This window comes from Natrix helvetica (assembly GCF_964273705.1).
Source record: "Natrix helvetica genome assembly, chromosome: 4".
NCBI lineage: Eukaryota > Metazoa > Chordata > Lepidosauria > Squamata > Natricidae > Natrix > Natrix helvetica.
The window spans coordinates 12327893-12345651 of record NC_138550.1 but is presented as its reverse complement, the minus strand read 5'-3'; the positions used below and the strand labels follow the sequence as shown (position 1 = coordinate 12345651).

General features: G+C 39.8%; 2 protein-coding genes across 4 annotated transcripts in view; one reads left to right on the top strand and one right to left on the bottom strand.

The window, feature by feature from the left end:
- Positions 1-6264: 6264 nt before the first annotated feature.
- Positions 6265-13349, bottom strand: ANKRD49 (ankyrin repeat domain 49). The gene is made up of 3 exons (XM_081953267.1): positions 13109-13349; positions 10331-10714; positions 6265-8929 (listed from the first exon to the last, which is right to left on the bottom strand). Exons 2-3 carry the CDS (start codon positions 10583-10585, stop codon positions 8468-8470), a joined length of 717 nt encoding a protein of 238 aa, XP_081809393.1. The 5' UTR covers positions 10586-10714; positions 13109-13349; the 3' UTR covers positions 6265-8467.
- Positions 13350-13416: 67 nt separating this feature from the next.
- The window catches only part of MRE11 (MRE11 homolog, double strand break repair nuclease), a 38826-nt gene continuing 34483 nt past the window's right edge, over positions 13417-17759 (top strand). The window contains exons 1-3 of one of the 3 annotated variants that reach the window (XM_081950696.1): positions 13417-13518; positions 16388-16485; positions 17287-17425. In XM_081950696.1, the coding sequence (XP_081806822.1) occupies positions 16466-16485; positions 17287-17425 (159 nt within the window). In that variant the 5' untranslated portion in view covers positions 13417-13518; positions 16388-16465. The remainder of the gene's footprint in view (positions 13519-16387; positions 16486-17286; positions 17426-17759) is intronic. The other 2 variants (XM_081950697.1, XM_081950698.1) reach the window with 2 other exon arrangements.

Sequence of the window (17759 nt, the reverse complement as noted above, 5' to 3'; positions counted from 1 at the left end):
TTTGACCGCACCCCCGACAGAGCGGTGGCCCAAGCTGGGCGGAGCTGAGAGGGACGCGCCCTTGTCCCGGGTCACAGGATAACTGAACCCAGTCGCCTCGAGCGAGCGGGGGCGAGCACAGGTTGCCTTGGCAACGCCCGAAGCCCACCTAGGTGGCTGACCCAAGGTGTTCCCCAAGCTGGCGCCCTCTAATCCTCGTCGTTACCACTATCCTCTCCCTCCACCCAGTAGCTCCTAACAGGCCAGAGTGGCCAAAAACCGCTAGCTGAAAGATTAGAGATAGAGATAGAGAGATGGAGGGAGGGAGATATATGATAGATAGATAGATAGATAGATAGATAGATAGATAGATAGATAGATAGATAGATAGATAGATAGATGATAGATAGACAGACAGACAGACAGACAGACAGACAGACAGACAGACAGATGATAGATAGATAGATGATAGATAGATAGATGATAGATAGATAGATAGATAGATAGATAGATAGATAGATAGATAGATAGATGATAGATAGATGATAGATAGATGATAGATAGATAGATGATAGATGATAGATAGATAGATAAAGAAAGTTAGATAGATAGATAGATAGATAGATGATAGATAGATAGATGATAGATAGATGATAGATAGATAGATAGATAGATGATAGATATGATAGATAGATATGATAGATAGATGATAGATAGATAGATAGATAGATGATAGATAGATAGATAGATAGATAGATAGATAGATAGATAGATAGATAGATAATAGTGGATGGATGGATGGTAGGTAGGTAGGTAGGTAGGTAGGTAGGTAGGTAGGTAGGTAGGTAGGTAGGTAGGTAGATGGATGGATGATAGGTAGATGATAGATAGAGATGGATGGATGGATGGATGGATGGATGGATGGATGGATGGATGGATGGATGGATGATAGGTAGATGACAGATAGAGACAGATGGATGCATGGATGGATGGAAGATAGGTATGTAGGTAGGTAGGTAGGTAGATGGATGATAGGTAGATAGATACATAGATTGATCGATGGATGGATGGAAGATAGGTATGTAGGTAGGTAGGTAGGTAGGTAGATGGATGATATGTAGATGATAGAGATGGATGGATGGATGGATGGATGGATGGATGGATGGATGGATGATAGGTAGCTGACAGATAGAGACAGATGGATGCATGGATGGATGGAAGATAGGTAGGTAGGTAGGTAGGTAGGTAGATGGATGATAGGTAGATGATAGATACATAGATTGATCGATGGATGGATGGAAGATAGGTATGTATGTAGGTAGGTAGGTAGGTAGATGAATGATAGGTAGGTGATTGATACATATAGACAGAGATGATAGATAGATAGATGATAGATAGATAGATAGATAGATAGATAGATAGATGATAGATAGAGAGATGATAGATAGATAGATAGATAGATAGATAGATAGATAGATAGATGATAGATAGATAGATAATAGTGGATGGATGGATGGATGGATGGATGGATGATAGGTAGGTAGGTAGGTAGGTAGGTAGGTAGATGGATGATAGGTAGATGATAGAGATGGATGGATGGATGGATGGATGGATGGATGGATGGATGGATGGATGATAGGTAGATGACAGATAGAGACAGATGGATGCATGGATTGATGGAAGATAGGTATGTAGGTAGGTAGGTAGGTAGATGGATGATAGGTAGATGATAGATACATAGATTGATCGATGGATGGATGGAAGATAGGTAGGTAGGTAGGTAGGTAGGTAGGTAGGTAGGTAGGTAGGTAGGTAGATGGATGATATGTAGATGATAGAGATGGATGGATGGATGGATGGATGGATGGATGATAGGTAGCTGACAGATAGAGACAGATGGATGCATGGATGGATGGAAGATAGGTATGTATGTAGGTAGGTAGGTAGATGGATGATAGGTAGATGATAGATACATAGATTGATCGATGGATGGATGGAAGATAGGTATGTAGGTAGGTAGGTAGGTAGATGAATGATAGGTAGGTGATTGATACATATAGACAGAGATGATAGATGATAGATGATAGATGATAGATAGATAGATAGATAGATAGATAGATAGATAGATAGATAGATAGATAGATAATGATAGACAGATATTATAGGTAGTGATAGGTGTCCATAATTAATTTGATGTACAATCAACTACCAAACTCCCATGATAATTTTCTGGGCACATTAGAAATAATGTAAATAAATACATAGTTCTGCTCATTATCTGGGATAAATTCAACCATCCTTATCTATGCAATAATGAAACAAAGCGCTGTTTGTTTTGCATTCCTATACAATTCTGTACAAGTTTATCCAAAATTTCTGTTGCTAAGTGAGACTGTTATGAAGTGAATTTTGCAGCCTTTCTTGCCACGGTTGTTAAGGTAATCACTGTAGTTCATTTATGCATTCATAAAATCAGTCTGGCTTACCCGTTGACTTCGCTTGTCAGAAGGTCACAAAAAGTGATCACATGACCTCGGGACCCTGCAAATTCATAAATATGAGTTGAATGTCAGTTGCCGAGCATCTGAAGTTGGGACAGGGTCATCTTTGGCCTGCAGGCGGTTTTAAAGTTAATGATTATAGCAGCACAATTGTCAGGTTGTGGGTTCATCACTAAGATCTCTTCATCAAGCAAGTTGGTTGGATACCCAGAAAGTGTATTTGGAGGTCTTGAACCCACATCTGCCTGAAGTTTATTTTAGGCGATATTAGAACAGTGTGCAGACATAAACATTTTGTTCTGCCAGGCAGTGACAAAGGGAGTATCACCTGCAGAATATGGATGAGAATATTAGGGAGCTAACTGTGCTTGAAGTAAAAGCATTTGGTCACAGGCCAATGAACTAAAAAAGTATTTTGGGAAGAATGAGCCAATGAGATAGAAAACAAGCTATATTTCCTGTCCAGACAGTGTGCACTTGGAAGCTAGCCAGGAAGTGCTATCAAAAAGAAGGATCATATTATATTTTTTACTTGATTCTTCTTAGATAGGGAGATTTCTATAAATAATAATAAATGGATTATATTTAAATATATAAGATCTAGTTTACTGCTTTGCTGTGTTCCTTAGAGCGCCACCCTCTGACTGTCCCTATTTAAATTTGAATGAAATCCTGAAATCACAAATTTGGCTGTTCTCGCAGAGATTGGGTCAAAGTGTTGAGTGAATTGCAAAAGATATTTTTAAGAGGTATTTTATGGAGCTGAATGGTTGTCCAGAGCTGCTAGTAGTTTTGTTTTTGAGATCGGAGGTATTGATTTGATTTGAAATTTGATGTAAGCTCAGAATAATTATGAATTGGGTGCTCCCATGTTACACCCCTTTTAGGCGGCCTGCACTGGTTGCCAGTTGTTTTCCAGGTGCGATTCAAGGTACTAATTATGACCTTTAAAGCGCTCCATGATTTAGGCCCAGGGTACCTGCGATACCACCTACTACCACCAGTAGCCTCCCACCGTCCAGTGCGATCCCACAGAGTTGGCCTCCTCAGGGTGCGGTCGGCCAGACAGTGTCGGCTGGTGACCCCCAGGGGGAGAGCTTTCTCTGTGGGAGCGCCTTCCCTCTGGAATGAGCTGCCCCCGGAGCTTTGTATAATTCCCGACCTCTGGTCCTACCAACGTGCCCTAAAAAGTTGGCTTTTCCAGCAAGCCGGCCTGGCCAGTTAATTTTATCTAATTTTTAAAATGTTAGTGTTATATTAATTGGGTTTGTTGTTTTGGAATTTTTGTGATATGTGTTTTTTAATGTTGTACACCGCCCTGAGTCTTTTGGGAGAAGGGCGGCATATAAATCCAATAAATAAAATAATATCTATATCAATAGGAGAAATGAATCAATAAAGAAAAATGTAAGAGTTACATAAATGTTGAATGATGTAATTTATGTTAATTTACATAATGAGATCATTATACAAATAACATATTTCCAATAACTGGATTGCTCATCGATGTACTTTCACTCTTTCTCCCAGTTCCCGCCCTGCTTCATCTCCATTAATTACTCCATCAACTTTGAAATAGCTGTAATTCAAAAAGTTACCAAGGAGAATATTTGTAGCTCAGGGTTAAAATAAGAGGTCCTTGGTCCTCTCGAGCTTGCTTGTTTTCTCGAAGATGTTTCATTAACCAAACTAGGTAACATCATCAATGCTCAGGCTGCCCAAGGATCTGCTGATAACAGTTCTACAAGATAGATTGGGTCTGCCATCTGCATTTTTGGTTTGGCACTGCAACCAATCAAGACAAACACAGACTTCAGAGGATAATTAGAACTGCTGCAAAAAATAATTGCTACCAATGTGCCTTCCATTGAGGACCTGTATATTATATGAGCCAGAAAGAGGGCTGTGAAAATATCTATAGACCCCTCGCATCCTGGACATAAACAGTTTCAACTTCTACCCTCAAAACAATGCTATAGGGCACTGCACATCAAAACTAGACACAAGGACCGTTTCCCTCCCATGCCATCACTCTGCTAAACAACTAATTCCCACAACACTGCCAAACTGTATAGAAAGGCAGTATTACCATCATTATTCTCATCTTCCCTATTACCTATCTCCTTATGACTATAACTTTCTTGCTTGTATCTTACAATTTATTGTTTTCTTAGTTTGATTTATGCTAATTGCTTAAATGTATTTTACAATGACTATAATAATGATCTATCACTATTGTTGTATGAAACACTTGAGAGCTTACGCACCCGAATCAAATCCCTTGTGTGTCTAATCACATTTGGCCAATAAAGAATTCTAATTCTTTATGCTCATCATTTAGTGTGGATGATGTTACCTTGTTTAATCATTAGCACTGGCGATGTTTCTCAGTTTGATTAATGAAACATCTTCAAGAAAACAAGCAAGCTCATAGAGAACCAAGGGCCTCTCAGTTCAAAAAGGTTTATGCCTTTTAATGAAAGTTTTTAGTTGGAAAAGTCACTGCCAGACTGCTGACCAAACCATAATAAAATGTTCTAGTTTTGTCAATTACAGTGAGCAAAGTTTTAACAGACTTTAGCTACAGCAAATCTCTGCTAGTTTAAATATATTACAGAGCATTTTGAATCTATGGTATAGACTTACAATTATTTCAAACCATGTATTCATCACCTGCAATCACAGAAGTCTTGGAGTCATTTTATAACTAGATTTTTAAATGCAGAAATAGCATTCTGACAGAACAATACTCTTTTGCAAGAGTTAAGGTACCCCAATGGGTTTTGTACTGGTTTAAATTTGTAGTGTAATCTTAACTAGTGGTCTAATTTGTTACACAGATATACAATGTGGAAAGAATGTCCAATTTGGAAATTCATATTTACAACTTAAAATATTAAGTTGCAGTGCTCTAAGGTAAGTGATTGCTTCATAATTTAAGCCTCAACTATTAGCATTATTTTCTAATTTTTAACAAATGATATTTTACCAATTCTGGCATACAGTACTTGGAAATCCAAGGAATTAAATCAGGGTGATGTATTGGCATTCAGTTCTAATAAGCTACGGATTATGTTACAATATCTTATATCTAATCAGTGTTATGAGTTCCTTTAATAATGCTGTTGTGGCCCGCAAGCAGAGCTGACAGCAGATTCGGACAGTGGGGAGGAACATGGGCCAGTCCTGGAGTCTGGGGAAGGCTCTGATGAGGGCTCTGTGATGGAGGCAGAGAGTGGGCCAGGGCCGTATGCCAGTTATCAGCTGCCTTCAGAGTCAGACATCAGTGAGGCAGACGATCAGCTGGGAGCCTGTTCCCAATGTCTGCATGCAGAGTTGCCACACAAAGGGAACAGTTAAAGAACAGGGGTCGACTTGGGAGTAAGGTGGACAATGAATGGCCCCTTCCAGAGGAAATAAGAGAGGAGCAAAAGGGGAGTGGAGTTTGCAGGAGGCAATTAGTTTGCTTAATTGGTTCCTGACTCTCTGACACTCCTTGCCAACTTTTGCAGATATCAACCTCTCAGCTCTCCAAGCCAGATAAGATCTGTGACTGTAAATCCTCCTTTGAAAGACTTTGCTGGATGTGAATGAGCAGAACTCACAGTAAATTAATAAAAGGTTTTTGTTGTTGTTGGGACAAGGAGTTTGCTTCATGCTCGTGGGAAGCCTTGCTCAGAACAAATGCCAGTAAAACTTGTAACAGAACTGGGACTTCATACTGCAATATGAACATGTTTGGCATGAAGAGTTTGGATTTGTTGCATCCATCAAATCACTTATTCAGAAATAACTTTAATGAATCAAAACAACTAATTTTACAGCGAAAGTACATCATGCTACAGCAAGCCACACAAACCCCACATTTACAGGGATTTTATTTTTTTGTTTAGGTCAAGGCTGGTTCACACAAGGCATTCAAAGTAGCAGACGGCGTGCACAGGAGAAATTTGAACTGCAGCAAAAGATATTTGTATTCTTACAAACTCAGAAAGCTCAATTGTAATTCTCACACTCAGCACATTTTCCACTCTTCATTTCACGAACACAAAATGATGCTTCACATTCTGTACATAACCACGAACATGCACATCAAATCTCATGAAAGAGCTATGTCATTTTTAAAATCAGGTACAATGCAGAGAATTTTTTTTTCCAACCTCAAGTATATCAAAGAATTATGGGAACCAGCCCTAAGAACCTTCAGAGTTAGTGAACTGAACGCATGATGATTTTTTCATGCATTTTCATGCATCTGGGAATAAATTTCAATAAATAAACTCAAAGTTTCCCAAAAATTCAAAACATAATTTTAAGAAGGCAAGCAGATGTACAACAAGGTACTTCAAAGCAATCTTTGGACCAGTCAGCTGTAGGGTTTTATGCTGCTGAAAATAATTTTGAAATATTACTAAGAGTTTGTGAATTACAGCGATACTTGAAGGAACACAAACCATTTTAAAAACTGAACAATTAAATGTGATTTATCAAAGACCTATACAACAACTTTCATCAAACTGTTGACTTCTGAATTGCAATTGCAACATCCCGCACTGCCAATCAACATGACCACTGGACAAATTAATTGGCAATCCTGATAATGAAGTTCTAAAATAACTAAAAACTCAGGTAACTTGACTCAGAAACCTGATCAATAAAAATGTAAACAAAACACTTCTACGCATAGACAACCATACTGTCACTTTCAAAAGCAAAACCTGAGAACATAAAATGTAATGTTTGGCAATTATGGAATTAGATACAGGTATATCTTATACAGATTCTGGAGTAAAATTTTTTGGCAGCTGCTATCTTTGATATGTGTGCAAATACTCCAGGTTTTGTCAGTAGTTTAAATTCTATGCTCTTCTCTGTTGAAAATTATCAATCACTGGGGAAATCTCATTAAAACTTCACATACCTTAAAAAGGAGGTCCAAATGATTTGAACACCATTGCTCCTCCAAACTGAATAATTTACATGTTACTCTGTGGTTCTGTGAATGATTTCCATTTACAATGGATGGGGAAAGCAGCAAAATAACGTTTCTTCAAGTTAAAGTGAAAACATTCCACAAGGGTAGCATAGCTTATCTTATCCCAAATGGCACTTTATTCCAAAAAGGCACATGGACTTTCTTGGGTTTTCTTTTTCTTTTGAAAATGTTTCCCTTCTCATTCAAGAAGTTCAGAACTGAAGAACCTTGTTGGTTGAGAAGCAAAACATTTTCAAAAGGGAGGGGAAAAAAGATCAAGAAAGCCCAGTTGTCTTTTGGAGGACTAAAAAACACGTTTGGGACAATCATGACCTGGATGATTGAGAATCTCTATAGACCAGGGGTCGGCAACCTTAAACACTCGAAGAGCCATTTGGACCCGTTTCCCACAGAAAAGAAAACTCCGGGAGCCACAAAACATGAGTAGGCATGGCCAACTCAACATCATTCACTCCCACCCAGTCACATGACCCCCCCTAGCCACGCCTACCCAGCCTGTCATTAGGGCAGAGAACCGATTGTTAAAAAACATCGGTAACCACAAAATCCTTTTGACATCTCTCTCTCTCTCCCTCCCTCCCTCCCTCTCCCCAAGCAACCGAGGCACAATGGAATAAGCTCTAGCAAGAGTGAGGCGCTGAAGAATCAGCCCGGGTTGCTTCTCCATCCCCTGCCATTGCCCTTACTTTCTCAGGCCAGGCAAGGAGTGACAGGGATGGGGGGGGGGGGGGCAGGGGCAGAGCCAGCCAGTGGTGGGATCACCCAACAGGGAGCCACAGCAGAGGCCCCAAAGAGCCGCATGCGGCTCTGGAGCCACAGGTTGCAGACACCCGCCATAGACATATAACTTATCTTATAAAAATAATGTCAGGGTTACTCAACAGAGCCTCGTTTTAGCACCTGCTAAGTTATGATGCAAAGAACTGGGAATGCAATGACAAAATAGATTCCTTTAAAGCGCACCGGCCGTCTGGGCTTAGGTATACAATTCCTAAGAATCTGTGACAGAGTTTGTGCAGTGTTCGACGATCTCAAACAAATAGTGGTATTTATCAGTCCTTCGAGCGATATCGTAAGCCGTCTCTTCCAAGTTGTTTCGGAGATTTGGCTCTAAGTATCGATTCATGAGTAACAGTTCCAGGGTTTCTTTGCTCTCCCGGTTTCCGGCTGCCAAGTGAAGAGGCGTCAGCAACCCGTTGGTCTGAGCGTTGATATTGGCCCCATGCTGGAGCAAGAAGGAGGCAATTTTGGTGTTGTTCCATTTGCAGGCACTGTGCAGAGGTGTCCAACTATCCACGGTCAACGCGTGGACATCTGCCCCGTGAGCAATCAGCTCACGCACCACTTCCATGTGTCCATTGTAGGCGGCGCGGTGAAGAGGAGTGTACTGATCTTCGTCCTGGACATTTATAGACACAAGGTTTTGAGACAAGAGCCTCTGCACTGTGCTAAGCTGTGGGAAGGGAGACAAAGACAAAGAGCTTAAGTGTTATTCCACTAACTAGACAAGTTTCCTATAAGATTAAGTGACTTTTTTTTGTAAAAAGTTTTTTATTTCTCCTTTCAACTTCATTCTTAGATGTACATTCTTATAATTGTTATTTAACATATGTCAATTCATATCATTTTCCCGCCTGCATATTTACATTTTGATATTTTCTTATTCCCCCCCCCGCTATATTAATCATCTGAGATATTTATTTCATGTTTTGTTTCTTTTTCTTTCTATTTATATCTTTTTTCAAGCCACTCATAAAATCGCCCCCATGTCCTGTAGCCCACTGATTCCTCTTTGTCCTTTATTCTCAATGTCAACCTATTGAATAGGTTGACACCCAGGGTGGATTTGATTTAAATCAAGTCGATTTAAATCGTAATTTTTAAAGGGCAACTGTCGTCTCTGTCCCGTCACTTTAATGGGAGTGACAGCTGGAGTGACACAACAAGATGAGGGACATGACAGGCAGCAGTTGAATCGATGCCTGCTAACGGGCCCTGCCATGATGGATCTGAAATGACAGGTGCTCTTTAAATGCAAGGACTGGTAGTTATAATCTTTAATATTATTATTTGCAGACAAAAGGAAGGTTTCCTATTTAGCTTGCAGAGCTGGGATTCATTGACCGAGTTTACCAAAAAGGTAAATATTGCAGAATACACAGCCTCATGCTACAGAACTAAGCTCCCTTTCATTCTGAATGCTGGAATTATCAACGTGTCCTAGATAGAAAACTATCTTTAGATAGATTTTTTTTTACTCCAAAAGCACTTTATTAAAATAAGTTTGATTAAAAAAAACTGATTTAAAATTTAAAAAACCATTTGCTTTGATTTTTTAAAAAATGATTTTTATCCACCCCTTATTTTAGAGAAACCCGTGCCATTAAAAACCCATCATTTTTGCAAAGATGATATGGGGCACCCAGAATCGAGTGGACCATAGACCTGTGATGGCGAACCTATGGCACACATGCCACAGGTGGCATGCAGAGCCCTCTCTGGGCATGTGAGCTGACGCCCCAGCTCAGCTCCTCCCGGCAGCCAGCTGATTTTCAGGTCCTCCGCACGTGTGGTGGCGGGGGGGCGCGGGGAGGCCTACTACTACCTACTGGTTAGCCAGCATTGTCATAGACTATTGAGTTTAATTCTGAAAGAAACTGGGGATCACTTGCTCAACTAAACATTCATGAAACACTGCGCAAGCTCCCCCCCCCCCTTTAACAATCAGTTTTATTACGATGCTTCCAGAAAGAAAGCAAACACTTTCACCCGGACTCCAAGGAAAATACAATCCTTCTATCCATTTGTTCCCATTCTTTGGATGTACTCATGCCCCAATTGTAATTTAGCTTACCCTATTTTTTTCAGCTGCCCAAAGCAGAAGCTTATCTGGGCTGTTTGCCAACTTTTTCTCTTGAGCCTGGTACCATTCCTCGGTTTTTTCTTCCTGGTCTTCCTCATCAGAGTCTCCAGACCAGAGACTCTGTGTTCCTCTAGGGATGAGATGCCGGTGGGTTTCCAGTAGCTCAAGCTGGTTAAAGCTGTCGGCAAACTCTTTTCCCTCCTCATCTGTGTTATTGTTGTCTGTTGACGTGATGCCTTCATTCATTTTGCACGCTTTGATTGGCCCGTCCCTAAACAGCAGAAGACTTCCACTTCTATTTTCCTAACTCATATCCCGAATGCCTTGCCAATCAAATTTGATAATGAAAGCTACTGGCAGCAGCATCACCACCATCTTTAAAAAAAAGAAAAGAAAAAGGAAGAAATGGAATATTATTATTGGGAGAAAGAGGATGACAATTGCTGCATCTTCCACAGCATCTCAGAAGTGTCCATTGAAAAAAGCTATCTTATTGCTTCCTTGGCATTATCAGACAAGAAACATGAAGGACCTTCTTACAGTCTCTTTTGTAACCCTCCAAGATCATTTTGGAATTAAATAAAAACCCAAATTCTTGTTTCTTTCTATTTCTAGGAAGAATGAGCAGAGCCAGCATTCAAAAGATTGCATTACTTTAATCCTCTCAATTCCACATCCAAAAATGAAATTGTTCATAATGCCCTAGAGCAGGTATTTCCAACCTGTATCCCATAGCCTGGACAAATAGTTTGCAGCCCCACGAGACTGTAAAATTTTAACATGATTATGTGACAAGTGGCTGTCTAATCTCTTCTTAAAAACTTCAAGTGTTGGGGCATTCACAACTTCTGGAGGCAAGTTGTTCCACTGATTAATTCTTCTAACTGTCAGGAAATTTCTTAGTTCTAAGTTGCTTCTCTCCTTTATTAGTTTCCACTCATTGCTTCTTGTCCTACCCTCAGGTGCTTTGGAGAATAGCTTGACTCCCTCTTCTTTGTGGCAACCCCTGAAATATTGGAACACTGCTACCATGTCTCCTCTAGTCCTTTTTTTCATCAGACTAGACATACCAATTCCAGCAACCATTGTTTATATGTTTTAGACTCCAGTCTGCTAATCATCTTTGTTGCTCTTCTCTGCACTCTTTCCAGAATCTCCACATCTCCCTCGTGGGAATGGATTCAAACCACCCGATAATAACCCAAGTAAACAGCCCTACCTTATAGAATAGGAACAGAATAGAGAATAGAATACAGAATAGAACATAATAGAATACAGAGTAGGATAGGATAGGATAGAGAATAGAATAGGATAGAATAGAATACAGAAGAGAAGAGAATATAATTGAATGGAATAGAATACAGAATATAATATAATCGAATGGAATAGAATACAGAATAGAAGAGAATAGAAGAGAATATAATATAATACAGAATAGACTAGAACAGAATACAGAATAGAATAGAATAGGATTCAAACCACCCTATAATAACCCAAGTAAACAGCCCTACCTTATAGAATAGGAATAGAATAAAATTAGAGTAGAATAGAATAAATAGAATAGAATAAAATACAGAACAGAACAGAATACAGAATAGAAGAGAATATAATAGAATACAAAATAGAATAGCACAGAATAGAAAAAAATAGTATTCAAACCATCCGATAATAACCCAAGTAATTAATCAGTGGAACAGCTTGCCTCCAGAAGTTGTGAATGTCCCAACACTGGAAGTCTTTAAGAAGATGTTGCATAGCCATTTGTCTGAAACAGTATAAGCTTTCCTGCCTAGGCAGGGGTTGGACTAGAAGACCTCCAAGGTCTCTTCCAACTCTGCTATTGTATTGTATTGTATTATATTGTATACGTAAACAGCCCTACCTTATAGAATAGGAATAGAATAAAATTAGAGTAGAATAGAATAAATAGAATAGAATAGAACAGAACACAGAATAGAATAGAATAGAGAACAGAACAGGAAAGAATAGAATACAGAATAGAACAGAATATAATAGAATGGAATAGAATACAGAATAGAAGAGAATATAATAGAAAATAGAATAAAACAGAATACAGAATAGAAGAACAGAATGGAATAGAGTACATAATAGAACAGAACAGAACAGAATAGAATACATAGTAGGATAGGATAGGATAGGATAGGATAGAATGCAGAATAGGATATAATAGAATGCATAATAGGATAGGATAGGGCAGAATGCAGAATAGAAAAGAATAGAGAATAGAATAGAACAGAATGGAATAGAATACAGAATAGAATAGAACAGAACAGAATGGAATAGACTGCAGAATAGAATAGAATACATAGTAGGATAGGATAGAATGCAGAATAGAATAGAATACATAGTAGGATAGAATAGAATGCAGAATAGAATAGAATAGAAGAACAGAATGGAATAGAATGCAGAATAGAATAGAATACATAGTAGGATAGGATAGAATGCAGAATAGAATATAATAGAATACATAGTAGGATAGGATAGAATGCAGAATAGAATAGAGAATAGAACAGAATAGAATAGAATACAGAATAGAATAGAATAAAATACAGAATAGGATAGGATAGAACAGAATTCTTCATTGGCCAAGTGTGATTGGACACACAAGGAATTTGTCTTTGGTGCAAATGCTCTCAGTTTACATAAGCAGAATAAAATACATTCATCAAGAATAAAAAGATACAATAAGGCGGCGGCTCAATTAAAACTTACGGGGTATCCAAAAAGCTTAGGCTACTAGACACCTACCTATAGTGGTGGGATGAATATAATCTTCGGCGTGTACACGCTTCGATACCTTCCTAGTTTCAGGACCCGTGTTGAGAGCGACCGAGGGAGAGATCCAAAACCGTCCTCCGCGTTGCAGGGAGCCGAAGCCGCGACTCCTCCACCGCCCCGACAGGCCTCGCGTCTCCCACCCGTCTAGGACATTTCCGCCCTTGCTTGGCGGGAAGAGGGGGGGGGAGGAGCCGCCTCTCACCGGAAACGGCTACCGCTGCGGCTGCGCAATGAGAATCGATTACCGGGGGGGGGGCTGTAAGGGAGGGAGTTGTTAGGCACATGGGCGGGAAAAGGGAACCGAAGTTGCGGAGTTCTCGCGAGAATTGCTGCCGGCGCTCCCGGGAGAGGGCCGGCAAGTATGGAAAAGGGAAAGTTGGGTGAGCTGGGAAGGGGGGGGGATGTTGGGGGGGCAGTGGGAGAGGGGAGGAGTGAGGGCATCCTCCTTGTTCTGCCTTGCCGGTAGGCGTGATGAAACGAGCCCGGTGACCAGGAACAGGCGGAATCCCACGAGGAGGCTGCCTGCAGTGTCTCTGCAGGAGTTGCCACTCTGCTTTAATTCGCACGATCCTTTTTTTTGGGGGGGGGGGGGGCTTGGGAGGGGAAAGACGTTATTCCAACCCAGGGTGCCAGAAAATGTTTCCCTAGAGGGGATGATTTCATCACGTCTCTTGGCTGGGTTACTTGGGTTGGATCCCAATCCCTTGGGTGGGGTTGTCCAGCATGAGAAAGCAGAGTAGGGTTAACTCAGCCCAGAATAGACTAGGAATAGGGATGGGAATGGGGAAGAATAGAATGGGAATGGAATAGGAATAGGAAAGAATAGAATAGGAATGGAAAGAATAGGAATGGAATGGGAATGGAATAGGAAAGAATAGAATAGGAATGGAATGGGAATGGAATAGGAAAGAGTAGAATAGGAATGGAATGGGAATGGAATAGGAATAGGAAAGAATAGAATGGGAATGGAATAGGAAAGAATAGAATAGAAATGGAATAGGAAAGAATAGAATAGGAATGGAATAGGAATAGGAAAGAATAGAAATGGAATGGGAATGGAATAGAATAGAAATAGAATGGGAATGGAATAGGAAAGAATAGAATAGAAATGGAATGGGAATGGAATAGGAAAGACTAGAATAGGAATGGAATGGGAATAGGAAAGAATAGAATGAGAATAGGTAAGAATATAATAGGAATGGGAATGGAATAGAATAGGAATGGAATGGAATAGGAAAGAATAGAATAAGAATGGAATGGGAGTGGAATAGGAATAGGAAGGAATAGGAATGGAAAGGAAAGAATAGGAAATAATAGAATAGAATGGGAAAGAATTGAATAAGAAAAAAATAGAAATAGAATAGAACTGGAAGGGACTTTGGAGGTCTTCTAGTCCAGCCCCCTGCTCAAGCAAGAGATTGTGTACCATTTCAGACAAGTGGCTGTAGCATGTTGTAGCATTTTGGGGGGATGCTGGGTTTTCCACCAGGCCCGGTTTGAAGTCAGCCTCTATTCTCCTTCCCCCCCAAAATTGTGAAAGAGTCTGCTGACTCTTAAAAACTTCCAGTGTTGGTTTGCCTAATTAGAAGTTGTTTATTCTCACAGGTTTTGATTTCCTTTGAATTTTAATTGTGAGTATGCTTGTGCAAACTATAATCACCACTTTTACAGAAATAGGGCAAACCCCTCTCAGTGGTTTCATAGAGACCAGTCACGAGTGTCAATTAACTAAAATAATTCATTGCTTGGATCATTCACCTATCACGCCAAAAACTCAACACAATGTCTGCTTCAGAAGGGGTGGACCTCCATATAATTTGCTGTTTCCTTATTTTATCCAAAGTTTTTATTTATTTTGGTGATGCCTTTGAGCCACTGAAGACTGCCTGCACTGGTCCTTTCAGATTATTTGACAAGATCTTGAAAGAAGCTTGCCATTGCCTGCTTCCTAGGGCTAAAGACAGTTGCTCGTCCAAAATCACCTAGATAGCTTTGCGTTTAAGATGAGACTAAACGCATCTTCCAGTTTTTAATCTGGTATCTTAATCTGATATAACTGCAGCCAAGAAATTAAAAGACGCTTGCTCCTGAGGAGGAAAGCTATGGCAAATCTAGACAGCATACGAAAAAGCAGAGACATCACCCTGTCAACGAAAGTGCCTATAGTCAAGGCTACGGTTCTCCCAGTTGCAATGTATGGCTGTGAAAGTTGGACCATAAGGAAGGCTGAGCACCAAATAATTGAGGCCTTTGAACTCTGGTTTTGGAGAAGGCTCCTGTGAGTCCCTTGGACTGCAAGGTGATCAAACCAGCCAATCCTAGTGGAGATCAACCCTGACTGTTCTTTAGAAGGCCAGATCCTGAAGAGGAAACTCAAGTACTTTGGCCGCCTAATGAGAAAGAAGGACTCCCTGGAGAAGAGCCTAATGCTGGGAAAGACTGAGGGCAAAAGAAGAAGGGGACGACAGAGAATGAGGTGGCTGGATGGAGTCACCGAAGCAGTTGGCGTGAGCTTAAATGGACTCCAAGGGATGGTAGAGGACAGGAAGGCCTGGAGGAACATTGTCCATGGGGTCACGATGGGCTGGACACGACTTTGCAACTAACAACAACAACAAATAATCTGGTATCTTAATCACCAAACCAAATTGGACTTCAGATTTTGGCTAAATTTAATACCCAAACCACTTATTAGGATTAGGTCTCCCTTCTGCAAGTTCTACAAATGGAATGGAATGTGCTAGATTGCTCTTTTATAAAAATAAATAAATAAAAGAACATTATTCTTTCCTTCAACAAAAACCCACTGTATGTAAAAGAGAATGACTTCTTCTATTCTTTCGTAGTTAAATGAGAAAAGGGGGAGAAAAACATTGGTTTGTTGTTTCTCACTTAATTTCTGTAGAAAAAAAAATGTGGTACCTCATTATTCCACCCACAAATATTAAGATGTCTTCAAACTCTCCTATAAAACCCCCAAATCCTTTGGGATTTTCTCTAAAGGCGCATTAGCCATTTAAAGGCTTTAATGTTTTTTTGCAAAAAACTAAAGAGGTGATGATAAAAGCTAAAAATCACAGTTGCCTTGGAGTTTTCCTGTTTATATACTCTTGGTTTTTTCATTTGTTTTTCTGTGCATCAGGCTTGAGTTTTTGGTTCAATGGAAAAGTACATTTTAAACAAATTATGATAGCTTAGCTTCAGGTTTATTACTTAAGATTCTTCTCTTTATTTGTTATTTGTTCCTAGGTCTTGACTGAAAGTCTATTGTTTTAGTCTTTGGCTTTGTGAGACCATTTTTAAATTGGAGCCAGGTTGATTGTGGAGATGAGTTCTATCACTTCCAGGTAAATTTTCCACAATATTCATATCAATGGGGAAGAGATTTAGTCATCTGTCTTGCTATCTGTGGTTTTCCTATAATTTACTGTCACCTCATCAGTGCTGAAAATGAAAACTATAAATGGCGGTGTGAGTGTATGTTCCAGCATAGCTCTGGAACGCCTCAAGCAATTTCAACCAAACTTGATACACAGATAACTTACTCTCTAAAGACAAATACTGTGGGGGTAAGACACCCTAACACCCCTCAGGGGGTGTTCTATTAAGATGCAGCTTGTTGTGCCTTTAAATGGCTTCTACTGTACTGCTGTAAATGGCTTCTACTGTACAGTGCAGTGGAGTTGCCATGGTAACGGCTTCACAGTACTCCGCAAGGGGGCTCCCTCTGGTAAGGGGGAAAATCCAACACCAGAAATTACGTTTGATCTGGACATTTCCCCTCTCTAAATAAATACCCAGGCAACGCTGGGTAAGCGGCTAGTACTTTTATAATTTAAACCAATAATAAAAAAACAAAACCCTGTGTTCTCATGGAATTGCAGATACGTTATAAGAAATAATTCAAATAATTGAATGTTCTTCTAAGTGTCATAGAGATTGAGTTAACTCTAGAAATAAAGCAGGAAGATTTTCTGGAGGCCCAATTCTTCCCTATAATTCTATCATTCCATGAAATGAATACTGAATACTGTGGCGTTTGAAGCATGTAATCTTTAACTTTACAAAATAATCCATTGTATTAGATGCCGAAACAGTAAATGATGCAGCCATATTATTTTGCTTCTTTTTGTCTCCCTTAACTTTAGAGATGAAGAAGAAAAAGACACGTTTAAAATTTTAATTGCTACAGACATTCACCTAGGATATATGGAGAAGGATGCTTGTCGTGGAAATGATACTTTTGTAACCTTTGATGAAATATTGAAACTTGCTCAGGATAATGAGGTAACCCATTATGAAATCACGTCAAAGTACCACTGAAAAGTCACATATAGTTAGTCCTTGAAAATTTGGGTAGTCCCCAAAATTTCCATTGCTAAGCAGGATAGTTGTTAAGTGTCTTGCGCTTCATTTTATGATATTTTTTTTTGCCATAGCTGTTAATGGCAAATCATTGCGGTTGTTAAGTGAATCACGCAGTCATTAAACGAATCTGGATTCCCTCGTTGACTTTGCTTGTCGGACGCCAGCTGGAAAGGTTACAAAGGGTGATCGCATGACCCATAGAATAGTGCAACTGTCACACCTACATTTGCCAAGTGCTCAATTTTTGATCATG

What these genes read in the sequence shown, in the direction of transcription:
- ANKRD49 (XM_081953267.1), bottom strand. Translation starts at nt 10,585, where the DNA reads ATGAATGAAGGCATCACGTCAACAGACAACAATAACACAGATGAGGAG. An exon ending in GGGCAGCTGAAAAAAATAGG is followed by an intron (nt 8,930 to 10,330) that starts GTAAGCTAAATT and finishes CCCTTCCCACAG; the next exon opens with CTTAGCACAGTGCAGAGGCT.